The sequence below is a fragment of the Bufo gargarizans genome, chromosome 4 (genome assembly GCF_014858855.1).
Source record: "Bufo gargarizans isolate SCDJY-AF-19 chromosome 4, ASM1485885v1, whole genome shotgun sequence".
NCBI classification, from domain to species: domain Eukaryota; kingdom Metazoa; phylum Chordata; class Amphibia; order Anura; family Bufonidae; genus Bufo; species Bufo gargarizans.
In genome coordinates, this window is record NC_058083.1 from 107,685,334 (window position 1) to 107,707,117 (window position 21,784).

The 21,784-nt window shown below is 44.8% G+C and overlaps 1 protein-coding gene across 2 annotated transcripts in view; it reads right to left on the minus strand.

The window, feature by feature from the left end:
* INPP5D (inositol polyphosphate-5-phosphatase D) overlaps positions 1-21,784 on the minus strand; it is a 243,841-nt gene that overhangs the window by 134,972 nt on the left and 87,085 nt on the right. Inside the window, exons 4-5 of one of the 2 annotated variants that reach the window (XM_044290545.1) lie at positions 18,726-18,888; positions 4,529-4,669 (exon numbers count right to left, since the gene is read on the minus strand). In XM_044290545.1, the coding sequence (XP_044146480.1) occupies positions 4,529-4,669; positions 18,726-18,888 (304 nt within the window). The remainder of the gene's footprint in view (positions 1-4,528; positions 4,670-18,725; positions 18,889-21,784) is intronic. The other variant, XM_044290546.1, reaches the window with a different exon arrangement.

Consider the following 21,784-nt stretch of genomic DNA (forward strand, 5'->3'; position numbering starts at 1 on the left):
TTTGTCACAAGTTAGCGGAAAATTATGATTTTTTTTTTCTTACAAAGTCTCATATTCCACTAACTTGTGACAAAAAAAAAAAATAATTCTAGGAACTCGCCATGCCCCTCACGGAATACCTTGGGGTGTCTTCTTTCCAAAATGGTGTCACTTGTAGGGTAGTTATACTGCCCTGGCAATTTAGGGGCCCTAATGTGTGCGAAGTAGTTTGAAATCAAAATCTGTAAAAAATGGCCGGTGAAATCCTAAAGGTGCTCTTTGGAATGTGGGCCCCTTTGCCCACCTAGGCTGCAAAAAAGTGTCACACATCTGGTATCGCCGTACTCAGTAGAAGTTGGGCAATGTGTTTTGGGGTGTCATTTTACATATACCCATGCTGGGTGAGATAAATATCTTGGTCAAATGCCAACTTTGTATAAAAAAAAATGGGAAAAGTTGTCTTTTGCCAAGATATTTCTCTCACCCAGCATGGGTATATGTAAAATGACACCCCAAAACACATTCCCCAACTTCTCCTGAGTACAGCGATACCAGATGTGTGACACTTTTTTGCAGCCTAGGTGGGCAAAGGGGCACACATTCCAAAGAGCACCTTTCGGATTTCACTGGTCATTTTTTACAGATTTTGATTTCAAACTACTTCTCACGCATCTGGGCCCCTAAAATGCCAGGGCAGTATAACTACCCCACAAGTGACCCCATTTTGGAAAGAAGACACCCCAAGGTATTTTGTGATGGGCATAGTGAGTTCATGGAAGTTTTTATTTTTTGTCACAAGTTAGTGGAATATGAGACTTTGTAAGAAAAAAAATGAAAAAAAAATCATCATTTTCCGCTAACTTGTGACAAAAAATAAAAAGTTCTATGAACTCACTATGCCCATCAGTGAATACCTTAGGGTGTCTACTTTCCGAAGTGGGGTGTTTGTACTGTCTGGGCATTATAGAACCTCAGGAAACATGACAGGTGCTCAGAAAGTCAGAGCTGCTTCAAAAAGCAGAAATTCACATTTTTGTACCATAGTTTGTAAACGCTATAACTTTTACCCAAAGCATTTTTTTTTAATCAAAGACATGTAGAACAATAAATTTTGCGAAAAATTTATATATGGATGTCGTTTTTTTTGCAAAATTTTACAACTGAAAGTGAAAAATGTCATTGTTTTGCAAAAAAATCGTAAAATTTTGATTAATAACAAAAAAAGTAAAAATGTCAGCAGCAATGAAATACCACCAAATGAAAGCTCTATTAGTGAGAAGAAAAGGAGGTAAAATTCATTTGGGTGGTAAGTTGCATGACCGAGCAATAAACGGTGAAAGTAGTGTAGTGCAGAAGTGTAAAAAGTGGCCTGGTCATTAAGGGTGTTTCAGCTAGGGCAGTGGTCGGCAACCCGCGGCTCGCGAGCCACATGCGGCTCTTTTGATCCTTAGATGCGGCTCTTTGGTTCGGGCTGGCGGGTGGGCGGCCTTTCTTGCAAAATGTCAAGCTTTCAAAATGCCCGTCATGTGCTTCCTGCCCCGTCTGTCTGCTCCTTCCACTTTATGAATGAAGCAGGCAGGCGGGGCAGGAGGCGCATGACGGAGGGTGAGATGTCACGCTGCGCACAGCAGCAGAAGGGCGGGCAGCGGCGGACTTTCAGCAGAACACCGGCCATGTGAGGAGTGGTAAAGAGGCTGCCGCTCAGGTCCAGGAGGAGCGAAATGTCCTGCAGCAGAAAGGTAGGAGCTGCCCCCGGTGTGTGCACTGGCCTCACCGCAAGTGTCCCTGCCTCCTCCCTTCCCCCCCACTAATACATTACTTTACTTACTGGAGGGCACTTATGGGGGATATCTGTGGAGGGCACTTATGGGGGATATCTGTGGATGACGCACTTATGGGGGATATCTGTGGATGACGCACTTATGGGGGATATCTGTGGATGACGCACTTATGGGGGATATCTGTGGATGACGCACTTATGGGGGATATCTGTGGATGACGCACTTATGGGGGATATCTGTGGATGACACACTTATGGGGGATATCTGTGGAGGGCACTTATATAGCATCTTATGCTATATATGTGTCATCCACAGATATCCCCCATAGGTGCCCTCCACAGATATCTCCCATAAGTGCGTCATAAAAGTAGTGGTTACTGACACTTTTGGGGGGCTATTGTTACTGGCTATTGTGGGCAGGCGGGATTAGCCTCAGGGGGAGGGCAGTGGCGGCCATTTTTAACTGAATAGTGAAATTGCAGTTTTATGCAGACTGGTTGCTAAGGGCTGAATCTTATTAAATATGGGGTAAGTCAGTCTACTAGTAACTGATTCTGGAATATCATATTAGTAACTGCATATATGAAAATTGAAATTAGGGTCTAAGTGTGACAGTTATCTTTTAAGGATAGCCTATCAATGTAAAAACCCTGGAAGAAACTCCACAACTAAGGCTAGTTTCATTTCGGCAGACAAACGGAGAATCGTCAGCATGCAGCGGTTTGTGTCATGCCGACTCTCCACTTGTCTGCTGGAACAGCATACGGATCTCCACCAGACCCCATTATACTTAATGGAGCCGTTGGACATTCCGTTCACATCCGGCAGTACCGGATCGAGTGAACTCCGGGAGGCTGTTCTCTGCCGCAACAGCCTGCTGGAATTCACGCCAGGTGTTGTGAAGGTAGCCTAACTAATGGGCATGTATTATGATTTTCTGTTACAGAAGATGTCTCCCCAGAGACATTCCCCTACCATTCAGCCCCCGAATACCCCCCACCCCAACAAGCAGGTAACTTTGCTGGAGGAATCCAGAGTCACCTAGGCATTTACCCTGCAGAAACCATTGTATCTGTCCATGTAATATAAGGACAACTCCGCCAGAACTGGACGCTATCATTCGTAGCGGGTTTGATATACTGACTAGTGAGAGTGGCAGGGGCAATGTTTGAATTTGCAATATTTCGCAAATATTTGGATGAATATTCGTCATAAATTTGTGACTTTGCCATTATTTTCTTGATTGCGAAAATTGGTAATGTAATATGCGCGTATTGCGGGCGCAATACAAGCGTGGGTCACTTTTGCTACATTTTTCAAGCTGCTACAAGTTTCCTGAGGCTGGAGAAAATGGCTGGCACTGCAGAACATTAGAATAGCTTTATATGCAGATAGAGTGCTCCAATATATTCACGAGTGTGCAAATCGGCAATTAATGATGCGCATATTTTGGCGCAATACGTGCAACTTCACATTTTAGTAGGTCTGACTACATATTACTGTTTGGTGCACTAAGTATTGTTGTGAACTTGTGACATCACAGCACTATGTCTGTAGCATGTATGTATGGACAGCAGAACCTATCATCTACACTATATCACAATCTAAGGCTACTTTCACACTGGCATTTTGAATTCCGTTTGTGAGATCCGTTTCAGGGATCTCACAAACGGTTAAATCAGTTCAGCCCATGCATTCTGAATGGATAAAATTCGCAATTCGAATATTCGTGCCCAACACTAAAATACTGACTATTAGGGCCGTTGTGCTGCCGTTCCGTGCATTGGGGACCGCAATTTGCTTGATTCAATACTTGAATGGGTCCGTGATCTGTCCGCGCCGCCAAAAAATAGAACATGTTCTATTTTTTTGCGGCGGGGACAGATCACAAACCCATTCAAGTTAAATGAGTCTGCATCCGTGATGCGGGGTGCACGCGGCCGGTGCCCCGTGTATTGCGGAACCGCCGTATGCGGGCCGCGATACGGCCACATATGCATGAGCCATTAGAAGACTGATCCTGAGTGGGAGACTCCTTCCCTTCCTTTGAGATTCAGTGCCCTCACAAGGCATATGAACAAGGGTGGTCTTCATGAGACAACCCCTTTAATTTGAAGGAGCACATTTTAAAGGCTATGAACACTTTCAGGTAATTTTTTATGATTGCATTTTATTTATTTCAGGCTAAAATATATTTTTTTCATTTGGTCATTATTAAAAATGTTATGCTGTTTCTGAGCTACAAGGATTAAAAATAAGTGTATTTGCAATCTGCCACAGTATGTTTTCTTTGAATCCCATTATCTGATGGCTCATATGTAGCTCTTATCTCTAATCTCCTATAAACACGATGAAAGATAAGAGCTACACATGAGCCATCAGATGACAGGATTCGAAGAAAACAGAAACTAACAGCTTGTAAAAAGACTCATTTTTAACCCCTATATCATAGAAAAGGCTGAACATTTTAGTAAAGACCAACTGAAAATATGATTTTCGCCCAAAATGCCATCATAAAAAAAAATGCGCCTGAAGGTGTCCATAGCCTTTAAGCAATTACTCTGTAATGTCTGATTTTGATTGTACATGGTCCTCTGAATTGTGAACAGCTCTGGAATATGTTGGTGCTATATAAATAAAGATTACTTATTAAATGTTTAATATTTTGTAGAAACAATTATGGAACATGGATTTGCAGTGGAAATGACAAGGCCCATACGTGGATGTTTAGAGCTCCAGTACTTTAGTATGACTACCATCTCTGTTACCTGTACAGCCCTGTGCAGAGAGTCATCAGAAGCTTTTTGAACTGAGGAAGGTTCTGACATCCATTGCGCACCATCTCATAATCGCTGGTCATGTGAAGACACAGGTACTGATGAATTGCCTGTAAGTGCTCCTCAGATACACTGCAATAGAAGCATAGGTTTTTAAAACTATGGAAAGCATTTCACCGTAACGGCACGACAACACTGTCAGGTTTCCTGATGTGGTTTTTGAAGCCAAAACCAGGACTGAATTAAAAAAATAGGAGTCATCGTATCTGCCCGCTATACTTTCTCTCCTTTTATGATCCACTCCTGATTATGGCTTCCAAAACTGCACGTGAAAAACCTGAGTGTGTGGCCTTTGCCACACAGGTTTTTGTACTATGCGAGGTACTGTTTGGATCCCGATCAAGCCTCAGAATGGTTAATGGGGTTCTTCAGACACACACTCTCGCCAGATCAAGCATGGAGGGATGCAACTGCACCCTGGGCAGTCAGCTAAGGTTGCTGTCATTCTAATTAATGGGACCCATGCATGATGCTTGCTGGACTTCAGAGAGATGCCTCAGAAACCTGACCATCCAGTGTGCAGTTGCATCTCTCCATGTCCAGTGTCACAGTGGGCAGAAGTGTAAAAAGTTCCTTAAGGTCTGCGAGGACTACCAGAAAAATAGAGTATATAAATGGAAAACACAAATCAATGTGGATCACAATGGAGTAAAGGATAGGGGTATGGATATACCTGTTACACAGAGAATGAATAGAGAACAGACAGGGACGGATAACTTTAAGATTAGTTCACAGCATTTACCACAATTCTATGAAGATAGGGACCATTACAGTAAAAGAAGATTTGATGGACAACATCAGGGTCAGGGCCAGAACCTTAAAGGCCATGGAGATTACCCATACTATGCCCCCAATGGGTATAGAGACCATTATACACCGTATTATCATTATGGTAATCACTATAATAATAAAAAATATAGACAGCGCCCATATAATTATGGAGAACAATATCATCCATCTAAATCTGGGTATGGCCCGACATACCCTACTAGGGAACAACTCAGATTGAATAACTGTAAGAGTCCTTTAATAAAAAATATTAAAAAGAAAAGTGGAGGAGACACTACTAAAACAGACACGGACATCCTTCCCAGGGTTGCTGGGGGGAACCATGTTGTAAAGCAGATGACACATGAACAGATAGGGATGAAGGATGGTAAAGAAAAATTGTTGATAACAACAGATACACATGAGAATAACCTTAGTCAGAATTTTCCCCATCAAGGGATACGGGGGGTACAGAGAGACCCCCAGGAAAGAATAATGATAGAGACAGTAAGAACACCCCAAAAAAGAGGCTACACCGAGGACATAGAGGTGGGGGACGAAAATCCAACCCCGGGGGGGAAAAAAAGCAAGGGGAATTGATAGGTATCTTTAACCTAAGCAAACATGTGCTATCCAAAGAAGAAAAGTTGGTCCTACAAAAAGGATTAAAATTTGCACCAAGTAGCGGCATAAATAAATTCAACTTATTTCTTGATATTCATAGATATATCAGAAAACTAAATATAGCCAAATATTATTTGAACACACAGCCATCCCTGCCGGCTGATACTATAACCACCACGGGGGTCTCACACACTGACCTCCGAAATAGATCCAATTTCTGTCCAAAAAATAAAAATAATGAATGCATTGACGCCTTTAAAAGGAGCCTCCTAAACGAATTAGACAAGATTGATCATAACCCTAAACAACAGAATCTCTCCAAAGGGGAAAAGGAGGCACTTAGGCAATTGGAGAAAAATGACAGGATAGTAATAAAACCAGCCGACAAGGGGGGAGGAGTTGTTATAATGGATGTCGAACAATACACTATGGAAATGGATAGGCTGCTTTTGGATAGAGATACCTATTTAATTTTAAAGAATAACCCACTTGTTGCCTACAAGGGACAATTGGAAATTATTCTAAAAAAGGGCCTGGAGAAGGAGGTGCTAAACAAAAAAGAATTTGATTACCTTTGTCTAAAATGCCCTGTCACCCCTGTCATATATTTTCTGCCGAAGATCCACAAAGATCCGATTAATCCACCAGGGAGACCTATTGTTTCAGGGATTAATTCCCTGAACAGTAGAGTCTCCGAATATATCGATTTCTTCTTGCAGAAATATGTGACAGTGGCCCCCTCCTATCTCAAGAATTCTACTAGTGTCATTGATTTAATCAACGACATGGGAGAAATCCATGGATCTCTATGGCTAGCTACGGTGGATGTTTCTTCCCTATATACCTGTATTCCCCAAAATTTGGGTATTAGGGGGGTTCAGGAAGCGTTAGAGACCGATCTGAATATGGGGTTGGACCAGAAAACCTTTATTCTGGATTGTGTAACCTTCTGTCTGACTCACAATTATTTTCTTTACAAAGATAATTTTTATCTTCAACATTCTGGCGTGGCGATGGGGGCGAAATTCGCCCCGAGCCTCGCTAATCTTTTTATGACTATGTGGGAGAGGGAGAATATTGATCCAATTCTCAAAAAAGAGTTAGGTAAGGGACAACTTTTAGTGTGGCGAAGATATATAGACGACTGCCTTCTCATCTGGCTAGGTGAGAGGGAGGGTCTAGATACCTTCATAGCAGGCATTAACATAAATGATTTTAATTTAAAATTTACTAGTCACATCAGTGCGGTTTCTGTGGACTTCCTAGATTTGGTTATATTTGTGGAAGAGGGGAGATTAAAAACTAAGACCTTCTTCAAAACGGTTGATGTAAATACATACATTGAGATGAATAGTTGCCATCATCCATCATGGCTAAAAAATATCCCTAAAAACCAATTTCAACGTATCTCAAAAAATTGCAGTAAGTTAGAAGACTTTAGAGAACAAGGACAATTGATCAAAAACAGATTCCTGGAAAAGGGTTATGAGATAGAATTGTTGGATCATTGTAAAGAGGAGGTAGAACGGAAACGCACTGATGTCACTTTTCAGTCAAGTAAGAATAAAAATGAACAGAAGAAGGATTTTAGATATACCTTTTTGACTCGCTATAACAGCAAGGTGGGCTGTATAAAAAATATGATCAGTAAAAATTGGCATATCCTTCAAAACGATCCTGTACTCAGTAAAGATTTACCAACTAAGCCTCCTGTAGTCTTCACTAGAGCCGACAATTTGACTAATAAACTGGTCCGTAGTGCTAATCTCGCAACTAGTAAAAAACGCATCAATGCACATAAAGGCAGGTTCACTTGGTGCGGTTTTTGCTTGCCCTGCAAAAACCGCATCCAAAAAGACCGAGAAAGGTTTGTGGAGACCATCAAAACCAATAAGATGAAAGACACTGCCTTGAAAATAAGGGGCCAATTCTCTTGCAATAGTGTTGGCGTAATTTATCTTTTGGAGTGCCCTTGTGGCCTCCAATATGTCGGCAGGACTACACGAAGCCTAAAAACTCGAGTGCAGGAGCACGTACGTAATATTAAAAAGGGTCTCGAGACCCATAGTGTCTCGTTACATTTTAAAATTTGTCATAATAAAAACCCTAGAGGTCTGCGCTTTTTTGGATTAGAACTTGTGCGCACACCTACTCGTGGAGGGGACTTCATCTCCTTAATAAATAAAAAAGAAGTTGAATGGATGTTCCTTTTAGGAACTATCCAACCCCAAGGGTTGAATGTAGAATGTGACGTTAATGCCTGTCTTTTTTAACACATCTTCCTTTAGCACCTTGCCCCATATATAATAATTTTTAATTTTTTTATCTATTTATGTTTTTATGTGGATTTTATATACATATATTTTTTGTTCATGTGTGTCTGCTTATGTATAATTGGTCTTGCCTTGCACTCCTGTGAAGGATGTCATGACGTGGTAGAAGGGAGGTCTCCTGCTAATTTAAACTCTGTGGAATCCAATCACCAATCAACGCCCCAGACGAAGCATCACGGCGAAACCCGGGTCGGGCATTTCAGAGACTTTAGTCTTGTGGTTTTAGCTGTAATTTTATTTCTCATTAAATAATTTTTATCCGACTCTTTGGTGCGCATCCGTTCCACTAACCAGTCCTTCTGAGAAGCTGAGGTCTAGTACCATCTAGGTGCAGAAGCATTCCATCCGTCGGATCGATATTTGGAAATTCCTACTTGAGTATCTTGATCCTTGCCTGCTCCACCCGCCCAGCTGCCTGTGAATATTGCACAGATTCCTTCCAGCCTCTCATAAGGGACATCCTAGTACTATTGAAGATACCATCCATTCATATACGCATTTACTCGCAAGATACCCTGTGAGTATAATCTATTCGCAGGGGCGCTAAGTTTGTGGAACTTGCTACACCATAGTGCGCTTTTTCATTTCAGAACAGATTTCCATACCAGTGTTAAGTTGTGAGGTTGGCTTGTGACCACGTTGATTGAAGATCTACCAAAGGAACTTTTTATTATATATTTTTATTTTTATACAAAAGAATTTTCTCCTGCAGCGCAATCCTTTTCCAAAAATCCAAGAAGAGTATGCGTGGAGAACTCATTAAAAGAGTCACTGTACTTTCACACAATTTAATTTAATAGAGAATTATGTAAATAGCAAATCACGTCATTCACGGTAAAAAATTTGCCTGCATCCACCTGAAAAAACTAAATTTGTCATGGCCACTAGGGGTCTCACTACCACCTAACTTGCAGTCCACTGCCTGTTAGGCAAGAGTCATCCCTACTAACAGAGAAGATGGTTCACAAGAAGTGGTGGCGTGTCAGAGCTAGCTGAGCTCCTTAGCCTGATACAAGCACTGCCTCTACACTGCTTCTGAAGAGCAGAGAAACGTCTGTGTGATCTCTCCCTTCTTATCAGCTTTCTGAGATCCCTAGAAGAAAAGATAGTGGTAAGTGAGGTGGCTGCATACGGTATTGGCAGATTCCACAAAAGGGAGACACCCTCTGCTTGTGAGAGAAATGCAACTAGCTCTGCAGTTGTAACAGGGAATACTATGGCTGAGGAAGACATTATGGAGGCCCCAAAAAAGACCAGCTCATTTACAATTTCCCATGTTTTTGCTATTGGTGGGGAATAGAGGACATAGTCCCCAACTGATGATAATTCGTGTTGAGCTAATCGAAATCAACAAAGTGGAATTCGATCCGAATTTCAGGGAAAATGTGATCCACCATTAATTTTAATTTCCTGGCGCTTTTTGGTAATGAATAAATTTTTCCTGAAATGGCAGTAAAAAAAAACACACACTCACCTTATTCATTTGAGCGCTAAGAGGCCATTGCGGTCATCTTTATTGAAGAAAATGCGTCAATTGGGGCGCGTGCTGACGCCACCACGCCACTGTGCACCCCCAATTGATGCATTTTCTTCAATCTAGATGTCCACAACATCCTTTCTGCGTTCAAATCGATGAGGTTAGTGTATATATATTTTGATTTAACCCCTGAATAACCCCCTGATAGGCTGAATGTGACTCTCAGATCAACGATCATCGTTGTACACGGCATCTGAGGGGTTAAATGACAGGGGGCGGTGCGATCACCATTCCCCGTCATTGCGCCAGCTGCATACAATGGAATGCAATGCATTACTAAGTAATTCGTAACAAATCAAATTTCTTGATCAAATTTGGTGAAGCAGCCGAATCAAATTTTTGAAAACGTTGCTCATCTCAAATGGTAATCTGTTCTCCTCATATTTAATCGTACACTGTATTATTAATTCTTCTTTCACCATGTTGTTTCTATGTATAGTTCTGTTGCCGCCATCTGCTGGCCAGAATTGTATGCTGCACGCCTCTGCTCTTGCTAGTAAAGTTTTTTCTCTGCTGGGCGTAGTTTCAGCTGCCTCAGTCCATGTCACTGCCTGCAACCATTTTCAGTGTTGCATAGCTGTGTGACTGGATATTCTAACATTTTTGGGCTAGTGAAGGCATCAGTTTTTGACCAGCATTTAGCCTCAGGAAAGACATCTACAGGACAGCATCAATACCACGACTACATTACAGTATTGTAACATCGTTGTCGCTGTATTTGGATTAAATAAACCCACGTTGATTTTATTCCCGTGTCTACGTTTTGGATCCATCTAACCTGAGCATCTGCCGGGGTGGTCTGCTCCACTGCTTGGATACGAAGGTAGAAAGTCACGCAGCCATTATCAGTTATATCTTCATTCGCCTTCATGTCGGGACAGAAAAGTAAAAAGCTGCCTTAAAGTCCATACCCCGGCTACAGATTCCCTCAGTCGAGTACAACATTCAAGAATCTCCCTTGCAACAGGCCCACTTGCAACAAATCTGCCCGGCTACAGTGCATGTCTGACAAACCTAAGGCCTCTTTCACACGGGCGAGATTTCCGCGCGTGTGCAATGCGTGAGGTGACTGCATTGCACCCGCACTGAATCCGGACCCATTCATTTCTATGGGGCTGTGCACATGAGCGGTGATTTTCACGCATCACTTGTGCGTTGCGTGAAAATCACAGCATGCACTATTTTGTGCGTTTTTCACGAAATGCAGGCCCCATAGAAGTGAATAGGGCTGCGAGAAAATCGCAAGCATCCGTAAGCAAGTGCGGATGCTGTGCGATTTTCACGCATGGTTGCTAGGAGACGATCGGTATGGGGACCCGATCATTATTATTTTTCCTTATAACATGGTTATAAGGGAAAATCATAGCATTCTTAATACAGAATGCGTAGTAAAATAGGACTGGAGGGGTTAAAAAAATAAATAAATAATTTAACTCACCTTAATCCACTTATTCGCGCAGCCCGGCTTCTCTTCTCTCTTCTTCTTTGAGGAAGAGGACCTGTGGTGACGTCACTGCGCTCATCACATGGTCCGTCACAAGCTACAGAGCTTGGAAGGCAACCTTCAAAGCCGCCATTTCCAACCTCAACCTAACCGCAGAGCAGGAGCTTGACCTCTTAAACAAATGGCTGGGCCCAGGCTCCACAAATTGTTTCAAGAGCCTCAGAACTGTCAATGTGGGAAGAGACTCGAACGTATCTTCGGCAGCGCAGAAGCAATAGAGAAGGCCCTATTCAAGAGACTGCAGAATGTCCCAAAGATCAATTTCAAGGATGTCCATAAGCTTCAGGATTTAAGTGATCATGGAACTAGAGCTTGCGAAAAGAGACCCTTGTCTGTCCGGGCTGTGATACCTGGATACAGCCCATGGAGTGAACCCAATCGTCGTGAAGCTACCATACAGTCTGTAAGAAAAGTGGGCGGCATCAGTCTCAAGGTAGAAAAGAGCGCATGATGTCACCTTTCCCCCATTTATTCATATCTGTAGGTTCACCCAGATGCATAATGACCCCAGCCTCGACTTCCTCGAGTTCAACACTACAGCTTCAGTGACATCATCATCAAGGTATGAAAGCATCATGCATATACACAGAGACTTTAAGAGCAGCACGGGTAAACAGTACACAACCTCATCAGGAGATAAGTCCTTCAATTGTGAATGTCCCATTCATAAAAAAACACATTCACTGACCAAATGCAGAGGGTTTAGATCCAAAACCATACAGGAGCACAAGAAAGTCCTCACCGAGCTTAGGGTATGTTTCAGATGTTGCGCTTCATTGGAGCACATGGCTAAGGACTGTAAATCTGTCATCAAGTGTGAGGAGTGTCATAGTGAAAGACATGCCTCAGCTATACACCCAATCCCACTCGCCAGAGATTCACCGACTGCCGTCGCCACCAATCCTGCTCCAAGTCATGGCGGGGAGCCCCAGGATCACGCTAACACAGCCACTGCTATTTCCTGCTCATGCTTGGACGTATGTGAGGAGGGCAAGAGTGAGAAATGTTGTGCCCGAATATGCCTAATTAAGGTTTACCCAGAGGGACTACCAGAAAAGGCAATAAAAATGTATACCATCATCGACGACCAAAGCAACCAGTCCCTAGCAGAACCTAAATTCTTTGAAGCCTACTGAATAAAGGGACCATCAGAACCCTACATCTTAAACACCTCCTCGGGCTGCAGGAGGGCACAATAATTAATTGCTTCTCCCGTGAGTGGGGATATGGAAATACCCCCACCGACGCTGATCGAATGCGATCAAATACCCAACCATAGGGATTGAGATTCCTACCCCGGAAGCTGCATTTCACCAACCGCAACTAAGGCACCTAGCCAACGTTATCCCACCTATGGACATCAACGCCGAGATTCTACTCCTGCTTGGCAGAGACAATCTAAGGGTACACAAGGTGCGTCAACAGTGTAATGGTCCCGACTATGCGCCATACGTCCAGAGACTGGACTTGGGATGGCTAGTCATAGGAAATGTAAGCTTGGATCAACCAAGAATCGGCTCTTTCAAATCATACGTGCAGGGAGATGTCCTTATCACTATGAGGTAAAAGAGAAATCTCCAGACCTCATACAACCACCTGACTTCATTTCTCCCCTCTTTGCTGACAACTTGGGGAGATCAGTCTTTCACACAACCAAGGACTACGATAAAGTAGCCTTGTCAGTAGAGGACAGAGAATTTGTCAAGATAATGGACAGTCCACCTGTGCAGAGGAGCTTGGGCCTCAGATGGGATCTCTCGGCTGACTCCTTCGGTTTTCAAATAAGTTGTGTAGACAAGCCATTCACAAAACGTGGTGTCCTATCAGTGGTGAACAGCCTATTTGCTCCGCTGGGATTTGTAGCACCCCTCACCATACAAGGTAAATCTCTACTGAGACATCTTTCTGAAAACATCCGTCCGATAAAGAGCAAAAATTAGAATCCTGGTAGCAATCTTTGTGTGCCTTGGATGGGTTCCACATCCCGAGATGCCATATTAAAACCTCACTTACCTCTAGCGTAAAGAAGGAACTCCACGTGTTCTCAGACGCCTCCACAGAGGCCATCGCAGCGGTTGCCTATCTGAAGGTCACAGAACCCAACAATCAAAATCACGTTGGATTCGTCTTTGGTAAGGCTAAGATAGCCCCCAAGCCCGATCATACTATTCCCAGACTTGAACTCTGTGGGACTGTGTTGGCAGTGGAGATTGCAGACTTCATACAACAAGAACTGGATGTCCACATAGATGAAGTTCAGTATTACATGGACAGTAAGGTCGTTTTAGGTTACATCCACAATCAGAAAAAAACGATTTTATGTGTACGTCAGTAACCGCATAGAGAGAATCAGTAGGTCCTCCAAACCTGAACAATGGCACTATGTACCATTCGAACTTATTCCAGCAGATCACGTCACTAGGCCTATGTCTATAGGTTCCTTTACTAACTCTACTTGGCTTACAGGTCCGGAGTTTCTGCTAGGACAGGCGGACGAACGTGTACAGGAGGTTTTCAGCATCCAGGATCCAGATTATGATCCAGAAATCCATGCTAAAGTTAGTGCATTAGTCACTGGAACAAAGCATACCTTCAGCCTCGGTTGTCAGAGCTTTGAACATTTCTCCAGTTGGATGAGACTCGTCAGAACTATCGCACGGTTAGTGCACATTGCGAGATGTTATCACAATACTCACGAAGATAAAGATTGTCATGGTTGGCATGTCTGCCATAAACCCTTCTCTGCTGAGGACATCTCTCATAGTGAGTCCCTCATAATACGTCACATCCAGCAGGGAGAATTCAACGTAGAATGGAAGTGCTTGTACAACAAACAGCAGATCCCAATAAAAAGCCCTCTTGCCAACTTAAATCCAGTTATTGACAGTTTTGGCTTGCTCAGAGTTGGTGGTCGTTTGAATCAAGCCCACCTAGGAGTTGCAGAACAAAATCATCTTGTCATTCCCAGCAAACATCTTATCACCGGTTGCTGATCCAACACTACCACAAAAAGGCTGAACACCAGGGCAGGAAAAACACTGAGGGCAAGTTACGGTCTGCAGGCCTTTGGATTATAGATATGAAAAAACATGTGGCCCAAGTACTGCATGACTATGTGCACTGTCGCAAAGCGAGAGGAAAACAACTACACCAACAAATGGCTGACTTGCCTGCGGATAGACTATGCACAGAGCCCCCTTTCACCTACATTGGCCTAAACGTCTTTGTGGTGTCCGCACGCAGGACCCGCGGCGGTCACGCAAACAGTAAGCATCCGGCTGTACTATTTACTTGCATGAGTGTGCGAGCCGTTCACATAGAGGTGATAGAATCCATGGACACATCCAGCCTTATTAATTCTGTTCTGTTGCTGCTATCTGCTGGCCTGAATTGTATGCTGCACGCCTCTGCTCTTGCCAGTAAAGTTTGGAGGGAGCGTCATGTCAAACACTGTATCGCTTGCTCAGGCGTGCACCACCAGTGAGGCGATTGCATCAGGCAGCACCATGTAGGGGCAAGAGGGAGGCAGCAGAAGGGGGATTATCTGTTTCTGCAGTATAGTATTGGGAAGCACAGTGGGCACACTATATGGCACTGCATTACCCTGTGTGTTTTGTAGACCTGTATGTAATGTTTTCCAAGTATATATTTCACAGTAGGGCTGGAGGGAAGGGGTTAGGTTAGGAAATTGGCATTGGGAGGTTGGGGGCGCCGTTTCAGTTTACACCTCAGGCAGCAGAAAGGATAGGTGCACCCCTGCGCTTGCTTCAATATGAGGTTTACAGCTGCTGTGGTGTGCATTAGTGTAACAGCAGCTGCTGTGCGCCGCTGCTCCCCTGCTTACCACCGCGGTCCCGGGAGCAGTGTTAATGGGGGATCTGCTGCCAGTGCTTCTCATTTACCGCTGCAGTCCCGTGCTCTGTCTGTGTAGGTACTGTTGTTCTGGGATCCGCGCCACAGTTTCCTCTCAGCCCTGGCCACAGCATGCTTGCTGCTTGTTTCCTGCAGCACTTTCTTAAGGGCTGGCGCGCGTCACTCCCTGTGCTTTATGGGTTAGGTCATGTGACCCCGCTGACCAATCCTAGCCCTCCTGCACATATATAAGTGGCTCAGCCCCCTTCCCAGATGCCTCAGTGTCAAGGTTCTTGTGTCCTGCTAAGATTCCTGATATCTGCTTGTGTTCCTGACTTGTACTTGTATTCCTGAACTCTGCTACCTGTTTTATCCCTGCCTGCTTGCCTTGACTCTCCTGTTGCAGATCTGGATTGCCTGACCTGTACCTGTGCCGCCTGCCCTAAGCTTTTGCCTGTCTCACTTCGCCTCTGCTTCATCCTTCGGTCCTACACTGTTACTCCTGGTAACAACTGCTGACAATGTCTGTACTTCTGGTACCTTGCTCAGGTACCTCCTGGTCCGCCTGGACCAGCTGCCTTGTGTGCCTATCCTCCTCTAGAGGTGCCTTTCCCCTCGGGAAAGTCTATCCCCACCATCAGGGGTACTGTGAAGATCGAAGAGTTTACTTAGACAACGCCCTTAGAGGAAGTAGGACACGTGGCACAGTGGGTTCACATCTGCTGGTTTGTGACAATTATTAAGGGTAGATAGATTAGATAGATAGAAGAAAATGTGAGGGTATGTACACCCCTGCAAGCAGTTTATTATATAGCACCTGTGCAGACTTAGGGGTCTCAATTAGTTAAAGCAACTCTCCAGTTCACAAAAAAAATTCACATTAACTGGGAAAAGAACACGACACTTACATGGTGCCCTCCATTTTATCTTTTTGGGTACAGATCCACAAATTCTTAGGCTCCTTTTCTGCCATCCAAGATGTCCGCCCCACTTCTCAGACTGCCAGATACACCATGTGCATTTGATAGCCCAATAGACTTCCTGCTGCCCTCAGATTGGTCAGCACTGCTCATGTGATCAGTGCTGGCCAATCCAAGATAAGGACTGGACAAGTAGGAAGTGTTCTGGGCGACCAATGCACTGGATACATCATGTAGTATGAGAAGCGGTGCAGCCATCTTGGATGGCAGAAGAGGAGTCCAGTAATAGGTGGATCTGCACCTGAAAATTAAAGGAGTTGTGTCACTTCATCAAATAGCATTTATTATGTAGAGAAAGTTAGTACAAGGCACTTACTAATGTATTATTATCCATATTGCTTCATTTTCTGGCTGGATTCCTTTTTCTATTACATTATAGCCCAATGAAGGCTGTTCTCGGAACTGCCTGCTCCCGGTGACCGCATGTGTTTCAGAGCGGTGCAGGCACAGGTAAGGACTTACCTCTGCATCGCCGGGCTTGGGAATAAAGATGGCAGATCGCATGTGTTCATCGGCGAACACTGCGAACTGGCCATCACTAGTTACAACCATACTGCAAAGCATGTCATGCTTGCACACCATAGAAAAAAGCACTAGTCTGTTAGCTCTCAAAGTCCCAGTCACCAGAGAGGCTGGCACTTTTCCCTATAGTGTGCAAGCACGGCCACGCTGCTAGATTGGAGGGTGGTCGTAACCATGGTGTCACGACCATGTTCATGGTCGTGACTCCTTGGGAGCCGCATGCAGTTGCCCACGGTCTGGTGTTGTGTCAACCGCAGCTGGGGGCACTTAGTTGTTTGCCTCAAGTGCGGTTGCCGCGGTATGCGTGCGGCTGCCTTTGGTTTATGTGTGTGTGTTTGTAGGCACTTTGAATGTCTGGTGTGCACTGTGTTTTATGTTATGTGTGCACTCTGACATTTTTCCTTTCGCCTGTGGCTGCCCGTGGCAACGTGTGGTGTTGTGTACATGTGGTGGCAGTGTCTCGGCCTTCTGGCGGCCTCCCAGGACACGTTTGCCACGCATGTCATTGTCGACGGTAACAGCTGCAGTGAGAGTTGCTTTGTGTATTCCCCTTTATGTGGTTTCACTACACTCCCTGGTTATGGAAGGGTTAACTCCCTCAGTGTGTGTGCACTGGGTGTGTCTGAGTGTGGGTGTGGCTACTTTGGGCTATAAAGCCTCTGCTGGTCTCAGTTAGCTGAGGGGTTCTTCAGCCATGGTTGCTGGAGACATCCTCCTGTTATTTACCATCTGCCAGTGGGGGCCACCCTTGTGGTCATAAGTTTATGTCTATGTGATGTTCAGTTGATATTTTCCTGTTATTTGGTGCAGCTATGGATCTCAGTTCCTGTGTGTGGATGTGTGTTTGCTGGGTTCATTTAATGTTGTGTGGACATCAGCTTGCCAGCACAGGGATCCAGTCAGCAAGGCTGTGGCAGGTAGGTGGAACCTGCCACAGCCTTGCTGACTGGATCCCTGTGCTGGCAAGCTGATGTCCACACAACATTAAATGAACCCAGCAAACACACATCCACACACAGGAACTGAGATCCATAGCTGCATATCCATAGGACTGTTTGTGTTCCCCTTTTCCCTGCAGCTTGGCCAGTGAGACTCCTGTTCCTCCGTGTCCAGAAGGAACAGGTCGTCTTACCCTGCTCCTAGTTTAGGGCCACCCTGAGGGCTAGCAGGGACTTCAAGGTTCCGGAGTATGAGCCCTCCTACCATCAGGGTCGGCTCATACAGCTAGGAGTCAGGGTCAGATTAGGGATGCGATTAGGAGGTGACCTGCTCCCTAATTCTGTCGTCCTGGTCGAGCAGCGACTACCATCTTCTGTCATCGCACGGCTGAGGGTTTTCCCCATCCTCAGCCGTGACACATGGAAACAAGCAGTGTATAATGTGATGGAAAAATGAATCCAGCCAGCAAAGGAAGCAATATGGACAATCACAATACATTAGTAAGTGGCTTGTATTAACTTTCTCTACATGATAAATGCCTCTTGCTGAAGTGACTCAACCCCTTTGAACAGAGTCAGACACTCCTGCTACTGGTAACACCCAGCAGTACCTTTACTGCAGACTGCTGGAAATTTATCTGTGAACTTCTAGCAGGAGTAATATAAGAAGGCACCGCACAGAATCATAAGAAATTGCATACTGTGGTCAAACTGCATCATCCATTAATCGTGAAAGTCTAGGGTATGTCCATAGGGGAAGAAGGTTTAGGCCCCTCCACTCACTGCAGGCGCAGCCTGGAGGAGTGCTGGAGCAGGGTTAGCCACTGTGAGGACTACAGCCACCTTCACTGCCGCAGCCACTACTCCTATCCTCTCCACCTCACGCTTCCCCTATGGGCCGGCACATTGCAGTTGCATTTATTGAAATCTATCAAATTAGACTAATATAAACCATCATAAATCATCATTAGCTTTTGCTTATCCATCTTTTATCCTAAGAGGAAGTAGGGATTTTCATAGAGTAAATGGTCATTCGGACATTTGTATTAAAATATCATGAAGCTGTCTACCTGCGAGTGTCAATGTCTTGCATCCTCTGTAACAATGTGTCAGACAGTAGAAAGGAGTTATTTCCAAAATCAGCTTTTTCTGGAGTCAATGGGCACTCTTTTATTTCTGTTGATGCCATTGTAGGGATAAAGGTTCTTGGGGGTACATTCGGGGGAGCGGGCTCTGTAACAAGAAATATAGAAGTAGCGGTGATAAGGCATTTGCATCATCAAACATTAGAATCCATAGACACAAGGGCGTAGTTGTCAAGCAGCTGCCCAGGCTCGGTGCCCAGTATAACATACACCTGCAGCGTGTTCTCTGATACCATCTGCTCTGTGTGCTTCATTGTAAGTAGGGATTTATCACTTGAATCTCAAGTTCTCTATAGGATATATGACACCTACTGTGACTAGGAAGGTAACTCGCTGCGTTCACAAGGGACTGGTCACCCCAGTGGTACTGTTGTGTGTATATGCGCTTGTGGTGGGGGGGGGGGGGGGGCTGGAGGGAGGCTGTAGGTATGCTACCCACGTGAATACAGGAGGCTCAAACCTATCAGTCTGCTATGTTTTATAAGGTAGCTTAGATTAGCCAGATGGCAGAATATATTTTTTTTTGCAGTTTTGGCTAACAGACACCTGTCCCTGTCATATGCTCCCTTATATACAGCAGCATACATATGGCTGAGCATCGGGCAGATCATCTCTAACGAGCTTTCATAGGAACGCTCGTTAACGATTATCTGTTTCAATAGTTTTTTATTGAGTTTTTCATTTCAAATGGTTAAAGAAAGTACATTACAGTTTGACTTGTTACAGTGTCAAGCAGAATACCGTTATAATCAGGTGATCAAAGGAGAATATGCCGTTGTAAAGGTGCCGCCGATTGCCCAATGGACGAGTGAAACGCTCTTTTATCGGGTAATATGATCATTTGTGCAGTCACTTAAAGGGAATCCGTCATCAGGTTTGAGCATATTAAGATGTTACCATTGCAATGTTCAATAAACTACCTTCTTTCCAGCAAGGGTCGTCTTTCTTTTATTCATGTTGTCATATAGATAAAAAAAGCGATTTTCCGTTTATGCTAATGAATAGAGTTGAGCGAACACCTGGATGTTCGGGTTCGAGAAGTTCGGCCGAACATCCCGGAAATGTTCGGGTTCGGGATCCGAACCCGATCCGAACTTCGTCCCGAACCCGAACCCCATTGAAGTCAATGGGGACCCGAACTTTTCGGCACTAAAAAGGCTGTAAAACAGCCCAGGAAAGAGCTAGAGGGCTGCAAAAGGCAGCAACATGTAGGTAAATCCCCTGCAAACAAATGTGGATAGGGAAATGAATTAAAATAAAAATTAAATAAATAAAAATTAACCAAAATCAATTGGAGAGAGGTCCCATAGCAGAGAATCTGGCTTCACGTCACCCACCACTGTAAGAGTCCATTTTCATAAATTTAGGCCCAGCACCCAGGCAGAGGAGAGAGGTCCCGTAACAGAGAATCTGGCTTCATGTCAGCAGAGAATTAGTCTGCATGTCATAGCAGAGAATGAGGCTTCACGTCAGCCACCACTGCAACAGTCCATTGGCATATATTTAGGCCCAGCACCCAGGCAGAGGAGGGAGGTCCCGTAACAGAGAATCTGGCTTCATGTCAGCAGAGAATCAGTCTGCATGTCATAGCAGAGAATGAGGCTTCACGTCAGCCACCACTGCAACAGTCCATTGGCATATATTTAGGCCCAGCACCCAGGCAGAGGAGGGAGGTCCCGTAACAGAGAATCTGTCTTCATGTCAGCAGAGAATCAGTCTGCATGTCATAGCAGAGAATGAGGCTTCACGTCAGCCACCACTGCAACAGTCCATTGGCATATATTTAGGCCCAGCACACACACAGACAGAGGAGAGAGGTCCCGTAACAGAGAATCTGTCTTCATGTCAGCAGAGAATCAGTCTGCATGTCATAGCAGAGAATGAGGCTTCACGTCAGCCACCACTGCAACAGTCCATTGGCATATATTTAGGCCCAGCACACACACAGGCAGAGGAGAGAGGTCCCGTACAGACAATCTGGCTTCATGTCAGCAGAGAATCAGTCTGCATGTCATAGCAGAGAATGAGGCTTCACGTCAGCCACCACTGCAACAGTCCATTGGCATATATTTAGGCCCAGCACCCAGGCAGAGGAGGGAGGTCCCGTAACAGAGAATCTGTCTTCATGTCAGCAGAGAATTAGTCTGCATGTCATAGCAGAGAATGAGGCTTCACGTCAGCCACCACTGCAACAGTCCATTGGCATATATTTAGGCCCAGCACACACACAGGCAGAGGAGAGAGGTCCCGTAACAGAGAATCTGTCTTCATGTCAGCAGAGAATTAGTCTGCATGTCATAGCAGAGAATGAGGCTTCACGTCAGCCACCACTGCAACAGTCCATTGGCATATATTTAGGCCCAGCACCCAGGCAGAGGAGGGAGGTCCCGTAACAGAGAATCTGTCTTCATGTCAGCAGAGAATCAGTCTGCATGTCATAGCAGAGAATGAGGCTTCACGTCAGCCACCACTGCAACAGTCCATTGGCATATATTTAGGCCCAGCACACACACAGGCAGAGGAGAGAGGTCCCGTAACAGAGAATCTGGCTTCATGTCAGCAGAGAATCAGTCTGCATGTCATAGCAGAGAATGAGGCTTCACGTCAGCCACCACTGCAACAGTCCATTGGCATATATTTAGGCCCAGCACCCAGGCAGAGGAGGGAGGTCCCGTAACAGAGAATCTGTCTTCATGTCAGCAGAGAATCAGTCTGCATGTCATAGCAGAGAATGAGGCTTCACGTCAGCCACCACTGCAACAGTCCATTGGCATATATTTAGGCCCAGCACACACACAGGCAGAGGAGAGAGGTCCCGTAACAGAGAATCTGTCTTCATGTCAGCAGAGAATTAGTCTGCATGTCATAGCAGAGAATGAGGCTTCACGTCAGCCACCACTGCAACAGTCCATTGGCATATATTTAGGCCCAGCACCCAGGCAGAGGAGGGAGGTCCCGTAACAGAGAATCTGTCTTCATGTCAG